Raw genomic sequence first — 24781 nt, forward strand, 5'->3', positions numbered from 1 at the left:
TCTCGTCTCCGCTGTACGTCGTCGCCTGCGCGCACAGCTCACACCTCCGCTTCATTCGCGCCATACAAATATTACACATCTCCGCATAGCGATTTCCACTGAAGCTGAGCGAAGAGATGATTCTATTGGTTGTCGAAAAAAACATCTCTCCGCTCGTCTCGTCTCTGCTTTGGTGAAGTCCCGCCTTAAGGCTACATTGCAATAATACATTGTAAATAAGAAAACAGGGAAAATTACCTGTAACTAAAGTTACTAACAAATATTTGGTCCTTTTACTCGCCTACCTAAAATCTACATTTCGTTGCTTATAAAAATATTGACATCTATTCTTTAAAGCCGCGCTGGACGGTGGGGCATGAAATGTGATGTCAAACGGAACGTATCTACTAAATACTAGTATTATTTACTAGCCCGTAAACGTTCATAGGCGATATAGTTTCTTCATAGGTCACACATCACACCCATGGTCCCAAAATCGCGACTAAGGCCGGTCGCATTTTAGACACGTTTTCGTACGAATTTGCATCGTGTGTAAACGTACGAATACTTGTCTACGAAGACCATCCCACATCCAGTATTCGCACTCACATAAACAAGCTTTGGGGTTCGTCCTACGCATTCGCACGTGTTCGCACGAGACGAATTCACACGAAAACGTCCAGCGCGGCCTAAATCCCATTCTACGGCTTACAATATTAGGAAGATAATACTTGCATCTTGGAAGAGTGGTGGAGGATCGTCTTCGCCGTATTGCGTTTGCTTGCAGGAAGGGAAGAAGGCGGTGGTACCAGGCCTGCGGTGTACTGGCGATGGCGAGGGTTTCCGTCGAGGAGGCGAGGGTGATGGAGCTCGCTTTGGTGAAGGATTTCGATACGGAGGTGGCTTCAACGGAAGCCCCGTCGTTTGAGTCGATTTATCCCTCATTCTTGGTTTCTTTAACGGCTTCCTGTACCGGGGCATAGGCAGCTGTAATAAAAGTATCGACTAATATACCATTTAGATCTAAAATGCTAAACGTAAACAAAATTTAGTGAATTGGGTAATAAGTAGCCTGTTTCATAATTCGTAAAGATGATGAATATTGATTGATGAACTCAATGTGTTCCTTCGGGGATACAGGCGTCATGCGTTATGTGTTACGTCCACGTTAGTAACGGGATAGAACTAGTGACGAAATGGCAACGTTGAATCCAGATAATCCAAGAATGGTTCTAAGTTTTGGAGGTTTATAGAGTTGCGGATATAGATTTCTAGCCCTCTAGCCTCTTATCACAACAAAAAAGACAACTAAAAAATAGCAATATAATTATGAGAAGGTCCTAAGCGCTAGTAACTGCTTCTGTACCTCTGAAACTGTTCGTGGTTTATTGCTGTAGCTCTGCGGGTTGTGTCGCGAGGCGTTGTGCACGAGTGTCTGCGCGCGATGGCTGGGCACATGGATGGGATGGTTGGGCACGCTCAGGGGGTGACTGGGCACGCTAACGGGGTGGTTCGGCACACTGGCGGTCTGACTGAGGCGCGGCACCACGTAGTTGACGGGCTGCCACGACGGTGCGTGCCGGCGGCGACGGCGTATGCGCACGCGCTTCACCGGGCAAACGCAAGGAGCGTCGTGACTAGGATGCGGGTTCTGGAATGGGTTAAATTACTAAGTCAAAAGAAGTCAAAATATGTCACTGTGAGAAGTCCTTTACAACTATGGAACAAAGAGTGCGTTTAATATCTGCAAGTTTTCTTCTGCAACTCACGGTCACCGACGAGAGTTTTGGTGTAAATCTTCAATCAGATAAGATGATATTTACATACAGGGTGTTAGTTACATCGCAAGGAAAACTTTTGAGGGATGATTCAGACGGAAAATTCCACTTGATTTTAACTCAGAATGATGGTCTGAATCATCCCCCTCAGTATTCGTTACGATGTCACTAACACCCACCTTACCTAAACTAATGCAGAGCCACGAGTAATTAGTAGAGTACTTCTAGTCACCTTAGAATCGTCGTCTAACTTCCCCGTGTACATATTACGAGGAAAATCTTGAAGTATCATGATGAATACCTACCTCTGGTGATAGGGGTGTCTGTGGAGAATGCACCGGCGACAGGGGCTTGAATGACAGCTGTCGCGGCCTGCGAGACGGCGCTCTCGATGCTGTTGGCTGCGTTGAACAACAGTCGGCATAGCTCACAGCGCGGCGCCGACAGCGCTGGAGAAATAATATCAAAATTAAAACCCTAAATTAATTTTTTTTGACATCAATTTCTGGTCTACAGGAGAACTACATTAAATAGGCGTTTGAGTACGCTACAAATGATTTGTACACATGTTAGTTTAGTTTTGCTTCACTAGAATTTATGGATTTTTGAGAAATGGGTTTCTCTCAAAAATGTCTAAAAAGTACGTTAGTAGTAAATACTTACTTACCTACTAAAACTGAATTAAACTAGGGCCCGGGAAATTAAAAGTGGCATAAGAAAAACTATAAACTGGTAAAATTTCGTTTATTAAACGGTGGAGCTTCAAACTGTTCAATGGCTAAGTAAAACGGGGATGTCTGATGTGGAGCGAGGCTCGTACATCGGAGGCAGCACCTGGGTCGAGGTGTGAGCAGCCGGGCGCGCCGGGCGGCAGGCGCGTGCGCTGGTCGCCGCCGCCCGCGCCGCCCTCGCCTGCGCCCGCGCCGTGCACGTGCACCTTGATGTTGTTGCGCAGCAGGTGCGGCTTGATCTCCTCGAACCACACGTCACATAGCTGCAGATAAAGCAAACTTCAGATGCTTTGACGTTACTTGTAGATTTGCTGCAGATAGCATTAACTACTTGCCCGGAAAACCGGGGAGCGCTGAGGGTTCTCGCTCCATACATAATTTAAAACAACAGGCCTAAATACGCTGCTCCAGTGCGGGACAGAATTCCTATACTTAATAAGTATTTTGGCTTAGTAGCTGGAATCAACTGCCTAAAGTGTCTTCCAAAGAACGGGAAGCACTTCCTCAGAAATAAAATGAAAAACGCTAAAAAATAAACATCTTAATTTGGATTCTATGCCTGGTTTGATAAATTATAAACATCAAACCACGATCCAAAATCTAAATCCATGCGCCATAACTCACAATATTATGTTTCTAATTACTTTTAATAAGTGCAGTATAATTTAATAGCGACATGGTTACGTATTGACTGTACTTTGCGCCATCGTCCGTCGTCAGGTGCAATTAGACGAAACGGAAGAAGACATTGCATTCAGAAACAGGTAGGCGTTTACTCACTCCAACTAATGCATTCTCTAAGTCGTATCGTACGCTCTTCGGTATCTTGCTCTTACTCCGAGGTGGGTTGGTCTGTGGCTGCTGTTGGGGTTTCACTGAGACATCAGAGGCCTTCGCCGGCGGCCGGGACCGCGGGGCAGCGCCCACACCCGGCGCCTTACGCGTCCGTGACTGCGACATTAACTTAGCAACGTCCCATGCAACACACAAGCAGTATCTACTGAATAATACACGCTAACAAACTTTCCTTATTAAAAAAGTAAATAATATGAATATAAAAAGGCAACGTCAAAATAGGCACCGTCTACTGTTCTGTCATTTTTGTTTTAGTTTTAAACTTTGGTGTTCAATGAGATTTTATATCGGTTATTAAATCTTTGGTTTTGTAAGCCGTGTCTCTCGGCTATGTTAGTTTTAACAACCCTTTTAGTTGAACAAAACCTCATGTATTATATTATTTTAGATTACTTACCAAAACCGTAGCCAAAACCTTACATTGTAGTACCTACCTACCTACCTATAAACAAGCGTAGCCTACCTAAGTACAACACTAGCAAGAATAATGGATTTTTTCCAAATTAAATTAATCGCACCGTGACCAACTCGATATAGTTTCAACCTGGCCACGTGTGGTCCGACTGCTTTGTCTTACCGATCGGATGTCATGAACTTTTTTCCTGTTGGTTCGAACTACTAATCAGACTACTGTATCATAAGAGGAGGAGGAGGAGCTCGGTGGCGCAGCGGTTAACGCGCTCGATCTGCGATTGTTGAAGTTAAGCAACTTTCACAAAGGCCGGTCATAGGATGGGTGACCACAAAAAAAAAGAAAGTTTTCATCTCGAGTTCCTCCATGCTTCGGAAGGCACGTTAAGCCGTTGGTTCCGGCTGCATTAGCAGTCGTTAATAACCATCAATCCGCACTGGGCCCGCGTGGTGGTTTAAGGCCCGATCTCCCTATCCATCCATAGGGAAGGCCCGTGCCCCAGCAGTGGGAACGTTAATGGGCTGATGATGATGTATCATAAGAACAGGCCTTTCATTGTGAGTGTAAAATCGGAATCAGCTCCCACCCGATAACTATTAATTAACTCACGTCCCATTGGGATGGGCAGAGCCACAAGGTGTTAAGAGCCAATAAAAGCCACACACCTACCTACATGTGAGGGTACTTACAAAATATATTTTTTATTTACTCAAGCCATTATCGTGTTTAACATGACATGTATTAATTGATTTTTTGTCCTCGTAACATTTTCTTTCGTGTAAGTGCCCCAATCGACCATGAATCCAACGAATTTTAAATTGGCAGCTGGTTTAGTTATGAGCGGAATAGCTGCTGTGAAAATATTGAAGAGTATTACAAAACGTAGAGACACGACAGTGAATGAAGTGTTGTTGTATGGGGCAGAGGATGACGAGAAGGCGAAGGAGGCGGGACTGAACAACCTCTTCTGCATTTACTATGTGATAGTCCATGCAACTACCACTGTAGACGTCTGCATGCCTAACTTACTCAGCGATACGATAGCTAAATGTCTCGTAAACGCACGGAGAAATAGCAAAGTGAAAATTCGAGTATGTTTGTACAAGTGCAATGATGTGTCCCAACTTGATTTTATCACGCAAAGTGGCATCGAAGTGAAAGTCGTCAGAGAACATTTAGCCCACGAATTTATCCTAGTAGACGCTGTGGAAGATTGCAAAGAAACAGTAGCGATAATTGGGTCCCTAGATTATGATACAAAAAGAGTAAACTGCAGTAGGGACAACACTATGTTGACTTCTGAAGAAACCGTAGTGAAAACATTGAAGAAAGAATTCGAGAGAATTTGGGAATCAGAAGAAAATAGTGCATAATAACTGTTAGGAAAGTTTTAAGTGTAGTGCAAATAAAATTATTGGATTAACAAAAAATATTGATTTTATTCCATTCACTTAAGGAAATATTGAATTTAAAGCAAAATTACATTATTGTATGTCCCTATGAAATACTTAATTTGTACTCGAATCGTTTTAGCCTAAACATTCAATTTCACAATTACCTTAATGAAAATCTTTTTTTCTAAAATGTGATTATTATAGGAACTGAAGAACAAGTCCTTTTCACGAGAAACCATTTAAATAGAGTTATTTACCAGCCTATTTTTATAGATACCAGTATGGACATATTATCATGATTGTTATATTCTTTTTGCATATAAATATTTTAATTAGCGGTAGTTAGTTCTGCCTGCTGTAGATATGTATAATATAATTTATTTAACATCACATTTCAGTCTGTGAAAAAATAGCCCTTCACATTTTCTCGTACCCTTTTATGGGTCAAATAACATAAGATTAATTAGGCGCTTTCTGTTATCGTTACAAATTCATTAATCGAAAACATTTTAAAATGCCAGTTTGTGTAAAATCAGTTCCTATAATAACCACTTTACAATAAATAGTGACACTATCACAGTTGTTTTATAGATAATTACAATTACTATGTCACCGGTACTCATTACAATTACAAAATGTTTTACATCCCTATTAATACTATGTCACACATTCATGATCTAATGATTCATCAAAATATTATAATTATATTATTTATTTCATTTTAATTCATTTTTAGAGAATGTATTTTTCAAGTATGAGCGTGGGTAACATTTCATAATGTATAAATGGTATTATTATGTATTCATCATTGTAAATCGACTGTAGAACATTTGTAAATTATTAATTATGTACAATAAATGTTGTTTAAGGTAATCCCTATCACCTATTGCACTGTAATTCTTAAGTTCCTCGTAAATATTTTATTTGCCTCCAGGCAAATCATCAAAACTATTGTCATTCTAAAATGGAAAAATATATAATACAAGTATTCACTAGACATATCAAAGTCCTCGCTTACTTAATAAATTACAATACAAGCTTTGGATTACATACTTTAAGTAGCCACTAAATGTACAACTTTTAGAATGATTTCCATTTTACTCATTGGTGGACCCATTTGACTAACTTATTTTATTAAGGAACACAATGTGTATGTCAAAAATTGCAAAACTATCAAGTTTTCATTTACATATCTTTTGCTTCGAAAGCGCTCGTCATGTGCTAAAAGAATGTATAACAACTACCTTCAAGTAACAATAAATACAATAACATAATCAGTGGTAAAGTAGCAATATGTAATACATGCTGGTACATATGCCTTAACATAAGTAATAAAAACATTTATTATTGGCATTAATATTCTTAAATGACTGTTTAATACATCCTCATAATTATCATGTCGTTTTCATATTAGAACAGGAATCTAAAAATGGAAAATACTTATTCACAAACTTACACTAGGTATGTCACATTTAAACAGTCACAACACTATTTAAAAAATGTTTTTGTTTAACTAATGAAGTCTTTGTCTTTACCCGATGAGATTCAGCACACAAGTGACTAGCAACACCACGACGAGCGACACCACAAAGGTAAACATGGTCTGTTGACAGTTGCTGAGGAGCAACATGAACAGAGAAAGTAAGTCCTAGTCACTCGTGAGGGCCAGTGGATGTCATACATCGACCTCGATATCGCTGTTGGCCTCGTGGGTGGACTGTGGGGACGCCGCGTCGGGGTCCACCTCCTGCGGCGACAGCGCGTATTCCTGCGGCGAGCTCATGTCGTCGTCTGGCGAGCCCGCCAACTCCTCGTCCATCATTATAGTCGCCGGCAATGACGGAGACACTTCTTGTAATTGACTATGTGAATACACTGAAACGTAAATAAGTCACATATACATATAACGGTGGGCAGAGACAAAATTTTCAAAAAACGTACTGGCAACCACAGTTGGTATTAGAGTCCTAAAATTCACTTTTTGATCAAAGTTAAAGTTCCGTCTGAGTCAAACTTTTTTGATCTAATTTCCTCTTTTTTAACTATCCGGACAAATTACCAATTACCAATACAAAAATATTTATGGTCAAGAGTACTAATATGTATACACTTTGAAACCATGTCACATTAACTCTTTGGACAAATTAAACTGTAAGTCTTGTTAAATGTCAAATTTGATAGTGCCACAGGGTTCTAAAGTGGGTACATGATATTGCTCATGACTGTAATTTGGTGAATTGCAGCAAAGCATATCTGTAACGGTCTAACTCAAAGTCTAACTTTACCATGTGACATATGCCACTGACAAGAAAAAAAAAAGCAAAAGTAAAACCGCCATACACATCATCACAATCACAGACTAGGAAAATCTAAAACAAACACTATTACGATAAAAACTAGTTATGTGTAAAAGTTTACTGTTGTTACCTTTAATATTGGAAGTCTTGAGATCAGAGGTGAAGTTAAGGGATTCTTCCATAGCCTCCATAGTAAGTGTATCCGTGTCCAGACTGTCCATAGAGCCAGAACATGATGGAGAACTGTCCGGGTTTGTGTTTAGAGTCAGCTGCAGTGTCTCTAACTGAGGTATGTGAGGTCTCACCTGCAATGTTAAAAAAAAATAAACTGTATGGCACCAAAACAACAAAAAGAACCCTTGCAGGTTTGTGTCTTAATTTTATTCTATGACATAATATTTTTATTACTCAGTCTAACCTTGAAGTCTAGATATAGTGGTCACAGTTAAGGGCAAACAGTTATAGTCTTTAACTTAAGGATGTTTTCTCTATCAAACCAGGGTTATCAATTATGCAGATAGAAGAATAATGTAGATATTTAAAAGGTCACATCAACAACAATCTGATTAATCAAATATTTTGTGAACACATTACGTATCTCATTATTTTACCTTCATGCCATCGGGTCGATGTGGATTCCGGCATCCCTTGCACTTGCATTCGGTGCATGGCTTACTCTCGACGTAGCAAGGGCACCGCTGTCCACAGCATGTTAACTTTCCAGGTGTGGCCGTGGCATTCCCGCACCGGCACCCCTTCCGCTTGCTGCTTGCCGAGCTTCTGGAACGATTTGATGGCTTCTTGAAGCCTAAAAGGCTCGACTGAAAATGAAAATAAATTTTAATGTATAAAAATAATTAATTCAAACACAAAAGTTACTTCCTTTTGTGCTTGAATTAATAGTGAAAAAAAAAAGAAAACTGAATTTAGTGCCCAGACCAGAGTAAGTTACTAATTGTGAAAAGCATAAAACAAAAACTGCCATCGCAATGTAAACACCACTTACCTTGCTTTCTCTAGGTGGAGGATCACTTGGAGAGTTGTCAGTTTCATCAACAGCTTTTCTTTTAATGGTAATTTTGTTACCGGAGCCAGCATACATTACAGAATACATTGGAGATCCATTGGAAACTGATCTGGAATTTGGTGAGTCTTTAGTGGAAGATCTTGTCTCTGTACCACTAGATGTGGAGGCAGCTTGAGTTTGTGTTGATGCAGAGTTGGTGTAGACACATGGTAATATACTATATGCCGACTTGGACAAGCCGGCAGTGCTCTTGTAATCGTCCGAAAACCCAGCGCCTTCTTGTACCAGATCTATCAATCCTGAACTCGCGACTGTGCCGCCGTTCACTCCGGCACTTATCTCGTCCTCCTCTAACAAAATTTTATAAATGTCCGTACCCATAAAATATTCACAAAGCTTCTTATAACATTGAAGCAAAATCCGCAACTGCAAATTTTCCGCATAGTTCTCATAATCCTTACACCAACCGCAAGACGGCTTTAGCTTTTTCCTCCCACCTTTACATTTTTTACACACGTGATGCTGACACCCCGAGCTCGTCGGCGTGTACGGTTCCTTTAGTAAATTACCGCAAACTGTACAAGACAAAGATTGTCGTAAATAAGGAACTAAACGAAATAAATCGGTCCATGAAGACTTGTCCGCCGCGTCGGCTAGGATGATTAACCGACACGTGGATACATATAAGCTTGTCGCATTCATTTTATTTACTAATTTCACTTCATAAAATCATTTGGGAACATAATAAATAATTTACACCAAAATATATCACAATCACACGCGAAAAGCCGCAAACGCTCCACCAAGCTGTCAACAGTGTCAACTTGTCAATGTCAACTGTCAAATTTCAATGACGTCATAAATGCGTTTAGTTTTCGGTCGGTCGATCAAGGGTCGATCGATATCAATACGTTAAAAAAATAAGGCACTAACTTCTTGATTGTTTCGCCAGGATTGTTTTACCCGCAGTATTACATAAGGCTAGCCGTTTTGTAATTCCGCCGCATTCAATGTCAACTTCGGCGGTGGGTTTTCACAGAAATAATACGGTTTTTAGATAATTTAAGAGATAATGCATCTGTTTCTTACATCATATCTTGGATTACAAAGTCTTTTTCACCTCTCCGGTACAAAAAGGGTACTTTTCCCGCCTAAAACAAAATGGAAAAGTGCTTTTTAATTTAATACTCAGATTTTCCCGAAGAGAAGGTAAAGGAACATAGCCATACAGCCTAGTCTGCAGTGTAATGTAAACTCGCGCAATTTTATATTTATAAAATAAATATTTAAATAAATACTAGTGAACATTAATTAAATATCACTTACATCAAAATAATATTATAATGTTTGGTATACTTACATAAAAATGTTACTCTTAAGATACTTATAAAAAAGAAATAAAAAAGAAATGGCGCGAATAAATATTGAAGGAAAGATCTCGCGCGAAAAATAACAGAATATGTTCAGATGGTTATTATCCCAGCAGGTAAAAGTAAACTAAGTGATTGTGTCAAAAGTATCTTCTGTCTACAGCATTCAAGATTATGAGTGTGAGTTTGAGTGACTCTCCTAGCCGCACCAATACGTATCGGGCGCCGACCTCATCCCCTTTGGTTCTTACTAGTGATTTAGCCTTAAATGGCCGTAAGCCGCTAAGGAGTAAGGGGGAGCGCGTGGACTGTCTTGTCTCGCTCGCACTTACGCGCAGCACACTGTAAGTATGAGATTTTTTTATGGATTGTCCGGGGTGTGGTTTGGGTACTTATGTATGAAATGGCATTGTAGGTACGTCCGGATTTTCCCAGGATCGCAAACCCAAACATTGCAAACCGGCTCTATTATTCAATTGAAGGCACTTAAGGCAACAGTCACTGTTGTTAGTAACAGACTGCAACATTACGAAATATTTTACTGCGTACCCTTTATAACTCTTTACAGGGTAACGTGTTAGTGAGCGAAAACTTTGAGGGATTATTAAGACCATGATTCTGAGTTGATATCAAGTGGAATTTTCCGTCGCAAAAGTATGGAACTCAAAATAATTTAAAAAGCACTAAAATTTTCATGAATTTTCCGACAGGAAAGTCCATTTGATATCAACTCAGAATCATGGTCTGAATCCCCTTCAGTATCCGTTACGTCACTAAAACCTTATATGAATGGCTACCTATCGGATCTTACCAACTCCAAAACGGTTTCGAAACTAAAATATGTGCAAGACGGGGCTTATCACTGGATGTTATTGACACGAAATCACAACAAAGACAGGCCATTAACTTATCGAACTCAGGAACTAGTTAGTGAATAAACACAATCGGCTGACGAATCAGAGAATTTAGATACTCGTATCAGTCTAATAGTATCTGGCCCAAATGGGCATATTCGCGGCGGTATTGTCTCAGTGGGTACCTATTAGTAGATACGATATGTCGGGTGCTCCGGCGCAGAAGGACGCTGATAAAAGATTACGCGGCTAGTATCATTTAGTCCTCCGCTGAGTGAGCAACAGTCTCGAAGAGTCTCAAGACCACTTTAATTGAATTAGTCCAATGAACTCTTTCCGTCTCGTGCTTGGATTGTCTGTACAATGTCGTGAGAATTGAAAAAGAGGAAAATTGTTGTACTTCAGTGAAATTTTTGGTGATATTAGTTAGTGCGGTGATGAGGAAAGTCGCAGTCATTTAGCTTGAAAAGTGTAGTGTTAAGTGTTAAATTTTTTTTGGACAAAATGGACAGGTAGGTTACCTACTATTTTTTTATATTAAGTATTTACTAACTATTGGTCCAAATTCGACACCTAAGTAAATTATCTTTAATATCCGTGCGTTACGCCGACGTCCTATTCCTCCTCTTTTTTAACCATACATACATACATACATAAACTCACGCCCGTAATCCCTAATGGGGTGGGCAGAGCCACAAGTAATCAAAGACAACTTGCAGCCACTGTTGATACGAAGTCCAAAGATGGATATGATGAACCTTATGGTGATAAGGGATCAGCCTATCGCCCATAACATTAGTCCATCATGTTAGAGGACACAATCCCTCTGTCGGTTTTTTTAACCATACGTAAAATAAATTATGTATTAACAAGTTTTGTATTTTAAATTGTATCTAAGTACTACTACTACTCTAAACACTCAACAACTATACATACCAATATGCAAAGTTAACTCTATAGGTAGGTAGGCACTCTACAGTAATACAAAGAACATCCCTGTAAAACTGCACTTTTGGACAAAATTAATTCCGGCCAAGTAGTTAGTGCCATTTGCAGCACGTCAAAAAAAGGATTAAATTAGTTATTACATTTGGTACATTTTTATTTCTTAAACTCAAGTCGTTTAACACCTAATACAGTACGTAGTAGGTACCTAGATAGGTATTTATTGCTCAATAACAGTCGTTACGATAATGAGTAGACAAACAATTTCAATCATAATTAACTTGATTGATTGGATTTTCCCTTCATTAAGAGGTACGTAGACGTATGATATTTATTGGTATTTAATTAGTAACTGTGTAAATTCTCTGAAAAAATTCTTATAAAAATGCGTAGCTACGTCATCATGACGATATCCTGACCGAATCATGCGAAATAAATGAATCAACCTTATCTACTTATGAAAGATTTGTCAGATATAAGCAAACAAAAATACCTGAAAAAAAATGCTAAACGTACTTTCCTATATTAAGTTATACTTACCGCATTTTTTCTCTATAATTTCGAATGCTACGGAATTATACTCATTACCTACAATTTGGGTTGCAGACAGTTTCAGTATTATAAAGATTTTTTGATGTTTGGGGATTTAAATTATAGCCATAGGAAACAATAATTTTGTGTTCCAGATAGGTATTCAAACTTTGTAATCTTTTTGACGATTGATGGTCTCACATTAATCATTCATATCTTTACCTACTTACTTTTCTTTTGTTTGTTTCTTAACACGTTGACGACAAGAGATAAGAGCATTGTTTATTTGATCTCATCTTTAATTATGAGTAAAACGCAACTTTTGTCACGTCGTACACGGCATCTAATTTGCAGGAAAATGCAAGTACCTCTGACCTGACGTGAGGAGTCGTGATGATATTATGTTATAAACAACGAGTTGTAATGGCCATATTCAACTCTAGCACCTAGAGTGGATGCAAACTAGCTTCTGGCGAGTTGGTAGCTCTACCCACGATGCTAGAGGACGCTTGAAGAGGATTTGTCCATTTGGGCGTGAAAGTCCTATTCTGCTCTAAAATATTTGAATGTCACGCATCATTCTAACTGGGCAGACCTTACAACAGATTCTTTTATTTGACGAATGCCGATTGATTCGTGAATCAATTCTTTCGATTAGCACGACCGGGGCGTGGACGCATCATAAAGATCAATCAGACAATTGGGGCCGCCACGCACACTGCGCAGGAGTGTCCCGCACAGCACAATGTACTGTTTCCGTTCATCGGATACATAGTGCTTCTCGAAGTTCCTGTAATCATTGTCATACTTACTTTGGTACTTAAGATTGAGCAGATTATCACACAGGCGTGACCTGTAAGCTAACACATTCACTAATAGACTGAGACATAGCTACAAGATGAATAGATATATATACGATTAAAACTACGATATGATACGAATTGATACGATACGATACAATAATGCCGTTAGCTGGTAATACCTTACCCTTACCAGCCCACCACCTACATTATATTTAGTCAAATAACTACCTATTTAGAGTCGGTGAGTGTAGAGCTTACTTCTCTATTTGCGTAATTTAGGAAAGGCATGTTATTTTATACTCTGCAAGAAAGTAGGGTCGTTATAGTTACATACATATACTCACGCCTATTTCCCACCGGGGTAAGCAGAGACTATAGAATTCCATTTGCTTCGATCCTGACACACTACCGCCGTTTTAGTTATCATGAAATAGATACGGCCAGAAACTTATGCACATGAACATTGCTATCCTAGACCAATTTAACAGATGGAACAGCAAGGAAAATCGGCCAATCATGACAATCTTCCAATTAAAGAGTTATTTGAGTGGATACTATTCCTGGCCGTATCCTGTCCTCTGAGTTTCCTGCAATCAGAAACATTTGTTTATGTAGCTACCCACCTTATAACAAACTCATGCAACTTTATCTAAATTCTCTAAGGAGATAGGTTGTCTGCAACCTGGTGACCCTCCCCCCCTGGCATAAAAGCTGGATCCGCTTCTGCTCTCCTAGACATCTTTCCAGCAGTAGAATCTTATACATAGAGTTTATTTTTACGCTCGCGCCTATAAGTAATGGGTCTGATATATAAACATAGATAGGTAAACAGCGCCATGAGAGATAAACCTTTACATATCCGTCTCCTAAAGATTCATAACATCGGAGATAATCTGTCTTCGAATTGCACACCAAATTTTAACACAGCATAAAAAAAACGTCCGTCCCTCTATCGGGCATAGGTTTCGAATTAACTACTCCACCACGCACATATATTATTATTGCCTTATATATGTATAGATACTTCTTGTTTTACCATTTTAGCCTTTAAAGCTACTCACATTCATTTGAACTTTTTAAAGATGTATAGGTAAACTTATCTAAAGCTCAGAACAACTCGAACAAATTAAGTCTATTAGTTAGTTCTTCTTCGCCGTGGTAGAAGAACAGAATAGAGATATAACAAAATGGAGTCCCTACTTAGATAATAAGGAAAAATAATATGTTTCATGTAAGTAAATATGTTAGATATCATTATCTCACGTGAATCATTTTGTAGAACGACATAATTCTGCGAAGTTTCACGACTTGCTCGTAGGCACTTAGTTACAATTAAAAGGAATTAATTTGACCTCCGCCAATTAAACCCCATTGACTAAGACCCTAGCGATGTTTGCGTGCTAAGTCAAAGAAATGTGGTTACAAAAAGAGTAAAATGAAATCGATTTTTGAAATACCCACTTAAAGTACACGTAAAAGTAATTTAGTTTCTGTTTAGTAACTTTTCTGAAGTAGAGCTTTGCTTGCGATACTTCTTTTTAGTCATAATCACACGAGTATCTTAGCTAGTAGTTTAACAATCATCTATTTCCACCTAAACGTGTAGTAATAGTTGTTCTATCTTTACTTTCAATTAGAGTTGTACTTACACAATTACTAAGGTCATTAAAAATAACCCACCATTGTTATTATTTATTACGATTCAGTGCTTTCAGTCAGCGCCCATTATTTTTAAGTTGGTACCTACATGAATTTATTAGTGGTTTTTTATTTCATATAATATGTTACCTAAAAGTAATGAATAGTATAAGACCTTGCGACTTACCTATTGCCTAAGTGTTCTTATCGATGACAAACAAATTTCGATAATCAGCATAGGTATTTTACCACCTTGAAAATTATCATTGGTCGCGAAAAATTGGCAAGTGTATCTTCTATCTTTAACTTTATCTGATTTTCAGATAGTCATGACTTATAATATTAAGATAGTCTGCCGTAAACATTACCTTAGATATATTTAGTTACATTTAGGCCATGGTCAAGTAGGTAATTTAAAAAAAATAGGCCACGTGTGCATCGCCGTTAAAAATTCAGAGATAAAATATTTTAACTTTTCCTTGTACCTAGTATAATGATTGAGTAACGCTGTTTATCTTATTAAAGATAATTTACTTGCCTTTCAGCTACATTTTATCTACAATTCCAGATAATGTTTGGGTACATATTAAAAGCAGCATAATGATGCATTTTATACCGATAAATGGACCGTAGTATATTGGTTCGTTGGGCAGAGGGACCTACCTACCAAACTAATGCAATGCAGGCATAGTGTGCAGTTGGATGTAAACCGTCTGTTGTATGGGTTACGAGTAGATACAGAATAGTAAGTAGTAATTTGGATGACAAAGGCACAAAGCGGGATACAGCCGAGCCGATGACTGACGGGAGTCATCACGAGGCCAAGTGACATCACTCGGATGATGATTACCTACACTGCACCACTATTATTGCATTACAACCCTCTAATTTGCTATTAATTTCGCGTCCATTATTTTCATTATTTCTGCTGACATATTAAAAATAAACCTTGTTTTACAATGTCACCGTGTGACGCAAGTAAATTATAGTTGCGGTGTGGAACGGAGCATAATAAATAGTATTTTCAGGAAAGCGTTTCCGTAGATCCATCGCGTTCTCATACAATGCATCGTTATTAGTACCCATGCATTTAGGTTAACCTATAATTTTATTTAGATGGGGCATTATTCGGTTAATGAACTTTTAATAATAGGTGGCCCTCTGTCCAAAAAGGAAATGTATTTATCTATGTTTCATGTTAGGTATGTTAGGTATATCTTCTACGGTGGATAATACGGCCTCCGTGATCCAGCGGTTTGAGCGTTGATCTCACGATCCAGAGATCCCGGGTTCAATTCGCGGACATATCACAAAAATCATTTTGTGATCCCTAGTTTGATTAGGACATTACAGGCTGCTCACCTGATTGTCGGAAAGTAAGATGATCCGTGCTTCGGAAGGCACGTTAACCCGTTGGTGCCGGTTACTACTTACTGATGGAAGTTAGTAGTTGTTACATGAGCCATGTCAGGGGCCTTTGGCGGGTCAATAGTAACCCTGACACCAGGGTTGATGGGGTTGGTAATCCACCTCACAACCCAAACGACAGAAGAAGACGGTTGATGATAGATCCTGATGGACAGTCTGAGCAACTGAGACATGATACACAGTTCTTATTCATAGATAGAGCAGCTTTCTGATACTAATTGAGGGAATTTACAACGACATTTGCGAGTGATATGAAGGCGCCCTGCTCTCAGGTTTCCGGGGCAAACACCTACTTACCTACAAGCCGACACTGGCATTGACACGGGACCCTAATTATCTCCTATGTACACTTGCGACCGTTAAGATAATATTAAGGTAGCTACGGCAATAAATACTTCTGTAAAGTAGGTAATCAGTTCACTGACGGACTTCAAAATGGGCAATAACTTTTTCAGATTGGGTTTTTTCAGATAAAAGGTGCTAATTGCCTTGTATTATTTACGCTTAACATTAAATATTAAGATATTTATTGTATGTATTTAGATAGCGAACGACAAATCTATCTGCAAATCGACCACGGACAAATTGACAAATTAGCTACCTGCCTACATAATAATATTATACCTGTAGGCTCTTCACGGTAATTACATCGAGGCCTTCGACCAATAGCCGTTTTACGTTCATCTACGTAGATAGCATTCGTATCGTTTATTGGTCGAAGCGCTCAATATAGTTCGCGCCGCGCGGTTGTCATGCAGACCCGGCTGCTGTGCTTTTCTATAAAAGTTTCGCTAATGGGTTCAAAAGTCCAAAAATAGCATAGAGATCTAAATAGCTAGGTATAATTATCTTTGAATCGTTTTGTATTCTCATTTCTCACTAACGCGCAGTGTTCTTAGTTTTTAATTACTGGCATACGTAGGTACTTAGTTAATCAGTGCATACTGATTGCTATTTACATTTGAGAACAGTGCGAACTTAACTAATGAGCTCATTACAACTCACAGTAAACATGTTGTCGACTTATTATTTACATAAAATATATTTTTTTTTAACTATTTAACAAAAAACTGTTACACTTTCAAATTATTATTTTTTTATTACTCAAAAATAAATTTTAAACTATTTTTATTAATTTTAAAAATCTTTGTAAAGTCTTGAATAGCTCTGAATGCTGTTCGGTGCGTTTATTTTAATTATGTAAGGTTTATGTAGGTATAGGACAAAAAAATATTTCAGATCATAAAAAAAAAGTTAAATTACACAACTAATACAATTATCAGAACAAGACACGTACAAGCACAAATATATATAATATGTAAAAATTGTAATATATGTATTATACAATTTTAATAAAAGGGAGCGGAGTTAGGTAAGGCAGTGTGAACCGTAAACGAGACGGCCGCGCGGTGCACAATAGGTACCGCGCGGCCGTCTACTTAAATAAACTACTCAACTAACTAAATACTTAACCCCTGCCTACTCCATCAGGAATACAGGCGTGATGCCATTATGTCTTATAATGTTGTTAAATACCTGTGTTACTTGAAAGAAACCGTTTCTAAACAAAAAATAAATATATTTTATTTTGACGATTTTTTTTTAAAAAAAAAACGGCATCTCAAACCGTTATATGAGTTAAGTATGTTAAAAAATCATAATTAATTAGTAGGTACTATAACCATCTGTCAGGATATTACGGTTTTTTTTGCCGTTTTCGAGATAATCGGATTTTTCATAGTAGCTCCATACAAATTTTTCGTAAAAAAATTATAATTCATCCGCTTTTGCACAGAATCAGCTCGAGTATCATTTTCCTATATAGTAATAGGTAATAGAAGCGGCCGGTCCGTCGATGCACTGTATGAACGCACTACGCGTTACCGGTGCGCACATTCGTGTGGACAGCAAGACTCAGTTGGCGTGTTGATAGCACATTCGTTGGTACAGCTTTCGTGATAGCTACGTGAGTGCGTAGCGCGCGCCTCGAGGTTCCAAATGCTCTTATATGTCACATGGGTCTAGCAGCTAAAGTTGTTTACAATAATAAACCGGAAAACGAACAGTACAGATGATAAGGAGATCCTTATCAGGTGTTGTGTTCATTTCCCGGCTGCAGTGTCTTTCTTTATTTAACAATATTATAATAAATGAATGATTTTCTTATGGCTCTGCCGACCACATTAGGAATCCCGGGCGTGAGTTTATGTATGTAGGTATTATAAAAAACATACAACTACTATCCCCGCTTACAACGAGGGACCAGTGCAGTGGAGTATGATACCTATTCATTTTATTTTATCTTACATAAGTATGAGTATATCAGCCTCTGTGGTCTAGTACTTAGAGCGTTAGTCTCACGATCTGGAGGTCCGAGTCCGACTCCCGATAGGGACATTGTCGAAAGCACTTTATGAGAAATAAAGAATTATTTGGTAAGAACATTGCAGGCTTGAATCACCTGATCGTCCGAAAATCTAAGATGATTCGGTGCTTCGGAGGGCAAGTTAAGCTGTTGGTCCCGGGGGTATTAGCCGTAAAACAGCATCACCAACCCGCAGTGGAGCAGCGTGGTGGAGTATGCTCCATAGCGCCTTCGGTTGATTGCGGGAAGCACTGTTCCCAGCAGTGGGACGTAATAATGTTATGTTACATAAGTATAAAATTACAATATTATATATATCTATTATGTTGTTGGTAGAGCTGGCTGAGGAAGACCTAGAAGGACATATATTGACCAAATAGGGGATGTCCTTACAAAAGGTTTAGTACCATCTACTCCGGCGTGCGTGTGTAGATCGATAGATGAATGTGGAGGAAGCACGAGAAGTATGTCAGGAGGATCGAAGCAAGTGTTTCCATAGTCTCTGCTTACGGTGGATAATAGGCGTGAGTTTATGTATGTATGTGTGTTACATAAAAATGATACCCACACGCATATATTTATTAAATCAATCATCATCATCATCAGCCCATTAACGTCCCCACTGCTGGGGCACGGGCCTTCCCTATGGATGGATAGGGAGATCAGGCCTTAAACCATCACGCGGGCCCAGTGCGGATTGATGGTTATTTACGACTGCTAATGCAGCCGGGACCAACGGCTTAACGTGCCTTACGAAGCACGGAGGAGCTCGAGATGAAAACTTTTTTTTTGTGGTCACCCATCCTATGACCGGCCTTTGCGAAAGTTGCTTAACTTCAACAATCGCAGACCGAGCGCGTCTACCGCTGCGCCACCGAGCTTCAATTATTAAATCAATAATCATATCTATTTATTATTCGCCGTTAATAACATAAAGTGAACGGTCTAGAAGAAAGCAAACACTTGATTTCACAATAGGCACTTTAAGCAGTGTTTACACCAGGTGGTTGTATTAGCTATCATTTACAAGTCTACGTACTTACATAATCAAGTCTTTGCTTTGCCTATCTATCTAGTATCATTTTATCGCCGACGACTAAGTATACAGTTTTCGTAACACGTTCATTCAAACAATGCAATTTCTTAGAAAACGGAAGAATAGATACTAAATAGGTATTAAGTATGGAAGTATCGAAGTACTCATGTGGTACTTTACTATGATGCCTGTATTTGGTATCGGAGTAGACGGTCTCAATTCTGTAGAGAATAATATAGTTGAGATACATGTCAGTTCATGGCATGTGGTACTATGATGATGTAAGCTCTTCGAGGCACATCATCCTGCCTGGCTTGTTATTCGTATATTGAAAGTAGATGTCTACTGACAGAGAATGTCGATGGCGAAGCGCCCGGTTCCATGTTTTCTATCCAACTTCCCCCTTTTTATATTTATCTACCCTTAGCTCGCGTTAACTTCGGAAAAAGAGGTTTAAAGAATAAACGTCTTAAAGCGATTCCACATCTTTGATTGATAACGATGGTACGAGAGTACTATACACTGAAGTGGGTAGGTGACATACATCACTGGCCTTAGATGTCTATTTCGGACGATTTAATCATCGTCTCGTAGAACCTTCACCATACACCTTTTTTCATGACAACGCAAGCCAAGTCTAGGCAGATTTCTACCGCACACCTGCAGAGGTCCGTGTTGCTCTGTGGCCACGGGTTCGGTCCTGGCTAGGGTTCTAAACCACTGAATTCGACTTTTAATAGGTTGGCCCGCTATTACATTGGACTTAAAACATAGCTGGCAAGGAGTGGATGCATAGTATTAGACATGTCTGCCTACCCCTTCAGGGATAAAGGCGTTATGGTATGTTACCTGTTCATATAATTTAAAAGAAACCTCATAGGACCAGCTACAAAATATTATAATCTAACGTAACAATCTTTATTTGAAGAAAAGTCAATGTGAATGTGAAATACAAAATTACCATTAACAAGTCTTCGATCTGTGGATGCTCAGCCTATTGGTATACGATAACCCACAGAAGACTCGTTACCATCTGACCCCTGACCCGAGATATGACTCAATGGATCAATGCCTCTCTGTCGTCTCTAAGAACGTTCAAATATGTTTACTAAATAAAAAGATAAGGTATGAGTAGCTTAGTATATTATAACTTTGATGCGAAAGAATCGCGTTTAATAATGACCCGAGAGATAACACCTACTTAGGTACTTATACCTACTTCTTGAGGTCTAGTGGTCCGACAACAGAACAGAAGGATACAGAACGCCCTAGTGCAAAAGAGACACACCAAGAAAATGTTCTATTAAGGTCCTATGCACATCATGCTACTATAAACCAAATTCAAAATGTATTTTTTTTTTTGTTTTTATTGTAATAAAATCTTTTGTTTTTTATTTATTGTGTTTAAACGAGGTAGTATTAAATATTGACCAAAATACTGGTTGTAGTAGCCATTAAAAAAACAAAAAAGACATCTAAAAGATTACTCGCAAAAAGTTTTCATTACTTACTTACTTATGTTTTTCAGACGAGGCTGTTCTGTATCGCTGGCCGTGGCGGTGCTATGCGCGTGTTGTGCATTGGCCAAGGAGATGACAGACCTTGAAGTCCTCACTTCGCAACCCACTCGGTGCACCTACGAGCACGCATACGACATGTATGGGGCCCATTGTGCGGGGCTGCGGCTGTCGAAGATACCTAGTCTTAAGGGAGGAATTGAGGTAAAAAGATTTAATTTTCATACATCCTACACAGTCAAATATTTATTTGACTTGCAAATGTAGGTAAATAATTACGTCGCAGCACTTACGGCATAGAAGCTTCGGCATAAAAATTTGAAAATCTCTCAATAGTTTAAATTAATGAAACATATTAATTGCCTAATGATTGACCTAAAAGGAAGGAAGTAGTCATTTTCCTTTTAGGTACACACATCGTCATAAGTATACTGTATGCCTACGGAGTACGCAGAGTGTGTGATATAAATCTATTGACCTATGTACAATTGTACATGTCTGTATCCAGTTCATTAACTTATGTTGGCCTGCTTACCTCATCAAGTACAACGGGAATCATGGTAGGAATATGCAAAACTTATGCCTCAATGCTTTGAGATTCCAATTATGCTTTCAGATTCTGGACTTCAGCGACAACAAACTACAGGAGATCCACTCGGACACGTTCTCGAGCTACACCAGCATAAAGTTCCTGTACCTGGCGGACAACCAGATATTCAACATCGACGACGACGCCTTCCTCTACCTCACCGATCTCCAATGCCTCGATCTCTCTAAAAACGTCATCCTAAACCTCCCCCCAACCATCTTACAATTACCGTCCCTAAGAAAGTTATTGCTCAGCGGAAATCCTCTAATCCACATGAGTTTGGACACTCTAGCAAGTACCAAAACAATCCGCGCCCCTTTACAACATTTAGACTTGTCTGATTGCAAAATAAAGCAGTTACCCGATTGGGGTTTGCTTCCCCAGTTGATCTTCTATAATATTTCCCACAATCCTCTGACGTCACTTGAGGCGAAACATTTTGCAGTGATGTGTAATTTGGGCAACCTAGACTTGAGTAAGTCTATAGACGGCATTCGATTGTGTGAGCTGCGTCCAGTTGTCTCCTGGTTTCAAGAGAAAGGTGTTTATTTCCTGTTGGACGACTATACTAAACTTAATTCTAAAGGTGAGTAGAATTAACTTTGTCAATTTATTTCAGTTTATCCGATCAATTTTTTCTACTGAAATCGAAACACTACCTACGTACCAAACAAGGACCAAGGTACCAAACGTTTCGCTACCATCACATGATCGTAAGGTGAAAAATACTATTTTATGCCATAACCATGGGCAACTTTATTGACCAAATTTGCTTTATTTTAGCAAGATTATTCGCATGCATGAACATTTTTGAAACTTTGTATGGTTATTATTAGCGTCAAGAAAGACCGAATACAGTTTTCAGCGAAGTTATGCCTTGTCTCATTTAGGCGCTGCGATGTTTTTTCGGGTTTTCATAAAACCGCGATAACTTGAAAACTATAAATATTTTCTAAAATCTAATTGGGGCACAAAGGGGCACACATTAAGAGCTACTCGCGTATGTTTATTCTACAGGGGCACATGCAATGGTTTTAGAGATATACTATTCATCAAAACGTTACTCCAGCAGGAAATGCAATATCTCGAAAATCTGAAGGGGCACAGATTTTATTTTTGGGGGCACATTTTGGCACACATATAAGCTATCTGGCCATGCACAGTTTTTCTCTCTCCGATCATTCGTTTAGAATTTTCCTGCTAGAAAAACGTTACCCCAGCAAGAATCGTTTTTTCGATTTTTTTTCGAAACGACAGGGGGCACACATTTTTTATGTGGGGGCACATTTACAGCAGATAAGGCACCAACTATACGTTCTACTCATATAACTCTAGGAGATACTTTCTTGTTGGGGTAACGCACACAATTTATTTCAATTCACGCGATCAATTTGGTCTACCGAAATCGAAACACCACCTACCAAACAATAGGTAATTATTGTGAACGAATGATGAATTTACCTCATCTGGTCAAATACTAAAAATGTAAGCCTTACTCGAAACTTAGCACTGCATTTACTTTTTACTTTCCAGAGTTTGAAAGATGCCAATCGGATGACCTAGGAGCCTACAACGCCACCTTTCAGAAATGCAAGAGCGAATACATGCTGGTGGGTATAAGTTACTTACTTAATAGTTAAAACTTTTAACTTTTATTTTGTGCTATAAAGCTTGTTGATAATATTTAGCATTCTAATGCTCATGTTCATACTGAATCCTTTCCGGGCTAGACAGAAAAGATGGATCACCTGTTTAGAAAGTATTATCTCAATTGGTGCGCTATGTGCTTACTTAGGTAATACAGCTGAAGCGGTGCCTAATGCTACACAACATGAAATTTTACAATAGCTTACCTACGACATTGCTGTTATCAAAAACTAGCAGAACGACCTCGCGAGCCTGGGTTCGATTCCCGGTGGGGACATATCACAAAAAATACTTTGTGGTCCCTTGGTTAGGACATTACAGCCTGATCACCTGATTGTCCGAAAGTAAAATGATCCGTGCTTTGGAAGGCTCGTTAAGCCGTTGGTCCCGGTTACTACTTACTTATTTATGTTGTTATGTGGAACGAATATAAACAGTACCATGTTTAACTTTTTGTCATAAAATTTCAACAGAGGGACTGTGTTCTTTTTAACTTGTTGGTCACCATATGGTTCATCATCCATTTTAGGTCGTGACTTTGTGTATGTATGAACCATTACTAAACGCATAATTTCCTCAGGTGGAGAATAAGAGAACGTCCCGACGTACCTGGTTAACGATCAGCGGGGGGCTGGCTGGGTTCCTGGTGGGGTTCATCCTGCTGCTGTACCTGATGCACCGCCACAACGTGTCGCAGACCAAGGCCGCCTCAGAGAAGAAGACCCAACCCAGGGACGGCGACAAAAACGCTACCGCTGTCCTTTTAAATGATGTCTCTTAGTGGCTACCAACATTTTTAAATGTCCTTTTTGACCAAAAATTACAAATTAAACACAAAATTACTTATACCTACTAAAAAGCCTAAGGTAGCCAAGTAAGTAAAGCCAGAGGTAAGCTTTTGCATTTGTATCTACGTGATTTCTTTATATAATTTCGCAACGTGTAGATAAAGTGCCAAAGAAAGTTCGAAGTAGAAACATGTATTATGTAAAATTGTATGTGTATAAAATGGCTAGGTGTAGTGTTTTCCTAGCACCCCGCGTATCATATCGAGCGTCAAACGCCAATAAATCCGTACCTATATTGGTATCAATTGATAAACATGCGCTGCGCACAAAAGTAAGCAAACCCTGAGGCTAGTTTCTTGTTATATTTTATTATCCATTTTTATTATATAGGTATCATTATAACTGTAGTCATGCAAATTGTTTCATATTATTTTTATAGATTCTAAGTAACGTGTAAAGTTTTAGAGGCTTCAAAAGGCTGATTAGATTTACTAATTACAAGTATTTAATTTCTCATTAACTAAAATGCCATTTATTATCTGTATTAAGATATGATGAAAATGTCCTGTTACTACGAAGTTAAAAAAGTTAATATAACTTTTTAGATATCAAAATAAATAAAAAGAGAATTGTTTTATCTTGCCAAAGACTACGTTTGTACTCTCGCGTTGTTTCATCGCATCTTTCGTTTTAAGGTTCACTGTGATAGTTTAAGAATAGTTTTTATTAAATAAATTGTTCTGGAATTATGTGTTTGTTTTATTTTCATTAACACTTAATAAAAATTAAAAGAATCA

General features: G+C 38.7%; 4 protein-coding genes across 5 annotated transcripts; 2 read left to right on the forward strand and 2 right to left on the reverse strand.

Moving 5' to 3' along the window:
- Positions 1 to 1536: 1536 nt before the first annotated feature.
- LOC126376349 (uncharacterized) lies at positions 1537 to 10806 on the reverse strand. Its single transcript, XM_050023672.1, has 5 exons — positions 10655 to 10806; positions 3269 to 3451; positions 2592 to 2751; positions 2063 to 2206; positions 1537 to 1630 (listed from the first exon to the last, which is right to left on the reverse strand). Exons 2-5 carry the CDS (start codon positions 3446 to 3448, stop codon positions 1617 to 1619), a joined length of 498 nt encoding a protein of 165 aa, XP_049879629.1. The 5' UTR covers positions 3449 to 3451; positions 10655 to 10806; the 3' UTR covers positions 1537 to 1616.
- LOC126376335 (uncharacterized) lies at positions 4465 to 5767 on the forward strand. The gene has a single exon (XM_050023671.1). It carries the CDS (start codon positions 4553 to 4555, stop codon positions 5126 to 5128), a length of 576 nt encoding a protein of 191 aa, XP_049879628.1. The 5' UTR covers positions 4465 to 4552; the 3' UTR covers positions 5129 to 5767.
- LOC126376310 (E3 ubiquitin-protein ligase MSL2) lies at positions 5175 to 9276 on the reverse strand. Its single transcript, XM_050023642.1, has 4 exons — positions 8453 to 9276; positions 8058 to 8267; positions 7577 to 7751; positions 5175 to 7024 (listed from the first exon to the last, which is right to left on the reverse strand). Exons 1-4 carry the CDS (start codon positions 9173 to 9175, stop codon positions 6825 to 6827), a joined length of 1308 nt encoding a protein of 435 aa, XP_049879599.1. The 5' UTR covers positions 9176 to 9276; the 3' UTR covers positions 5175 to 6824.
- Positions 10003 to 24730, forward strand: LOC126376321 (toll-like receptor 4). Of its 2 annotated transcripts, none has more exons than XM_050023653.1 (5): positions 10003 to 10187; positions 20972 to 21164; positions 21577 to 22135; positions 23083 to 23159; positions 23777 to 24730. In XM_050023653.1, the coding sequence occupies exons 1-5, from the start codon at positions 10018 to 10020 to the stop codon at positions 23975 to 23977; spliced, it is 1200 nt and encodes a 399-aa protein (XP_049879610.1). In that variant the 5' UTR covers positions 10003 to 10017; the 3' UTR covers positions 23978 to 24730. The 2 variants fall into 2 exon arrangements, with proteins under 2 accessions (XP_049879610.1, XP_049879619.1); XM_050023662.1 differs by lacking the exon at positions 10003 to 10187 and adding an exon at positions 10829 to 11209.
- The last annotated feature ends 51 nt before the right edge of the window (positions 24731 to 24781 follow it).

The sequence above is a fragment of the Pectinophora gossypiella genome, chromosome 2, assembly GCF_024362695.1.
Source record: "Pectinophora gossypiella chromosome 2, ilPecGoss1.1, whole genome shotgun sequence".
Taxonomy (NCBI): Eukaryota; Metazoa; Arthropoda; class Insecta; order Lepidoptera; family Gelechiidae; genus Pectinophora; species Pectinophora gossypiella.

Bases quoted from the DNA above. Each gene is read 5' to 3' on its own strand.
- LOC126376349 (XM_050023672.1), bottom strand. From the start codon at position 3,448: ATGTCGCAGTCACGGACGCGTAAGGCGCCGGGTGTGGGCGCTGCCCCG. The intron at 2,752-3,268 runs GTGAGTAAACGC...CTTTATCTGCAG, and splicing joins TAGAGAATGCATTAGTTGGA to CTATGTGACGTGTGGTTCGA. The intron at 2,207-2,591 runs GTGCTGCCTCCG...TTATTTCTCCAG, and splicing joins CTGCTCACACCTCGACCCAG to CGCTGTCGGCGCCGCGCTGT.
- LOC126376335 (XM_050023671.1), top strand. From the start codon at position 4,553: ATGAATCCAACGAATTTTAAATTGGCAGCTGGTTTAGTTATGAGCGGA.
- LOC126376310 (XM_050023642.1), bottom strand. From the start codon at position 9,175: ATGAATGCGACAAGCTTATATGTATCCACGTGTCGGTTAATCATCCTA. The intron at 8,268-8,452 runs GTAAGTGGTGTT...TTTCATTTTCAG, and splicing joins CTCCACCTAGAGAAAGCAAG to TCGAGCCTTTTAGGCTTCAA. The intron at 7,752-8,057 runs GTAAAATAATGA...TTAACATTGCAG, and splicing joins ATCGACCCGATGGCATGAAG to GTGAGACCTCACATACCTCA.
- LOC126376321 (XM_050023653.1), top strand. From the start codon at position 10,018: ATGAGTGTGAGTTTGAGTGACTCTCCTAGCCGCACCAATACGTATCGG. The intron at 10,188-20,971 runs GTAAGTATGAGA...TATGTTTTTCAG, and splicing joins GCACTTACGCGCAGCACACT to ACGAGGCTGTTCTGTATCGC. The intron at 23,160-23,776 runs GTGGGTATAAGT...TAATTTCCTCAG, and splicing joins GCAAGAGCGAATACATGCTG to GTGGAGAATAAGAGAACGTC.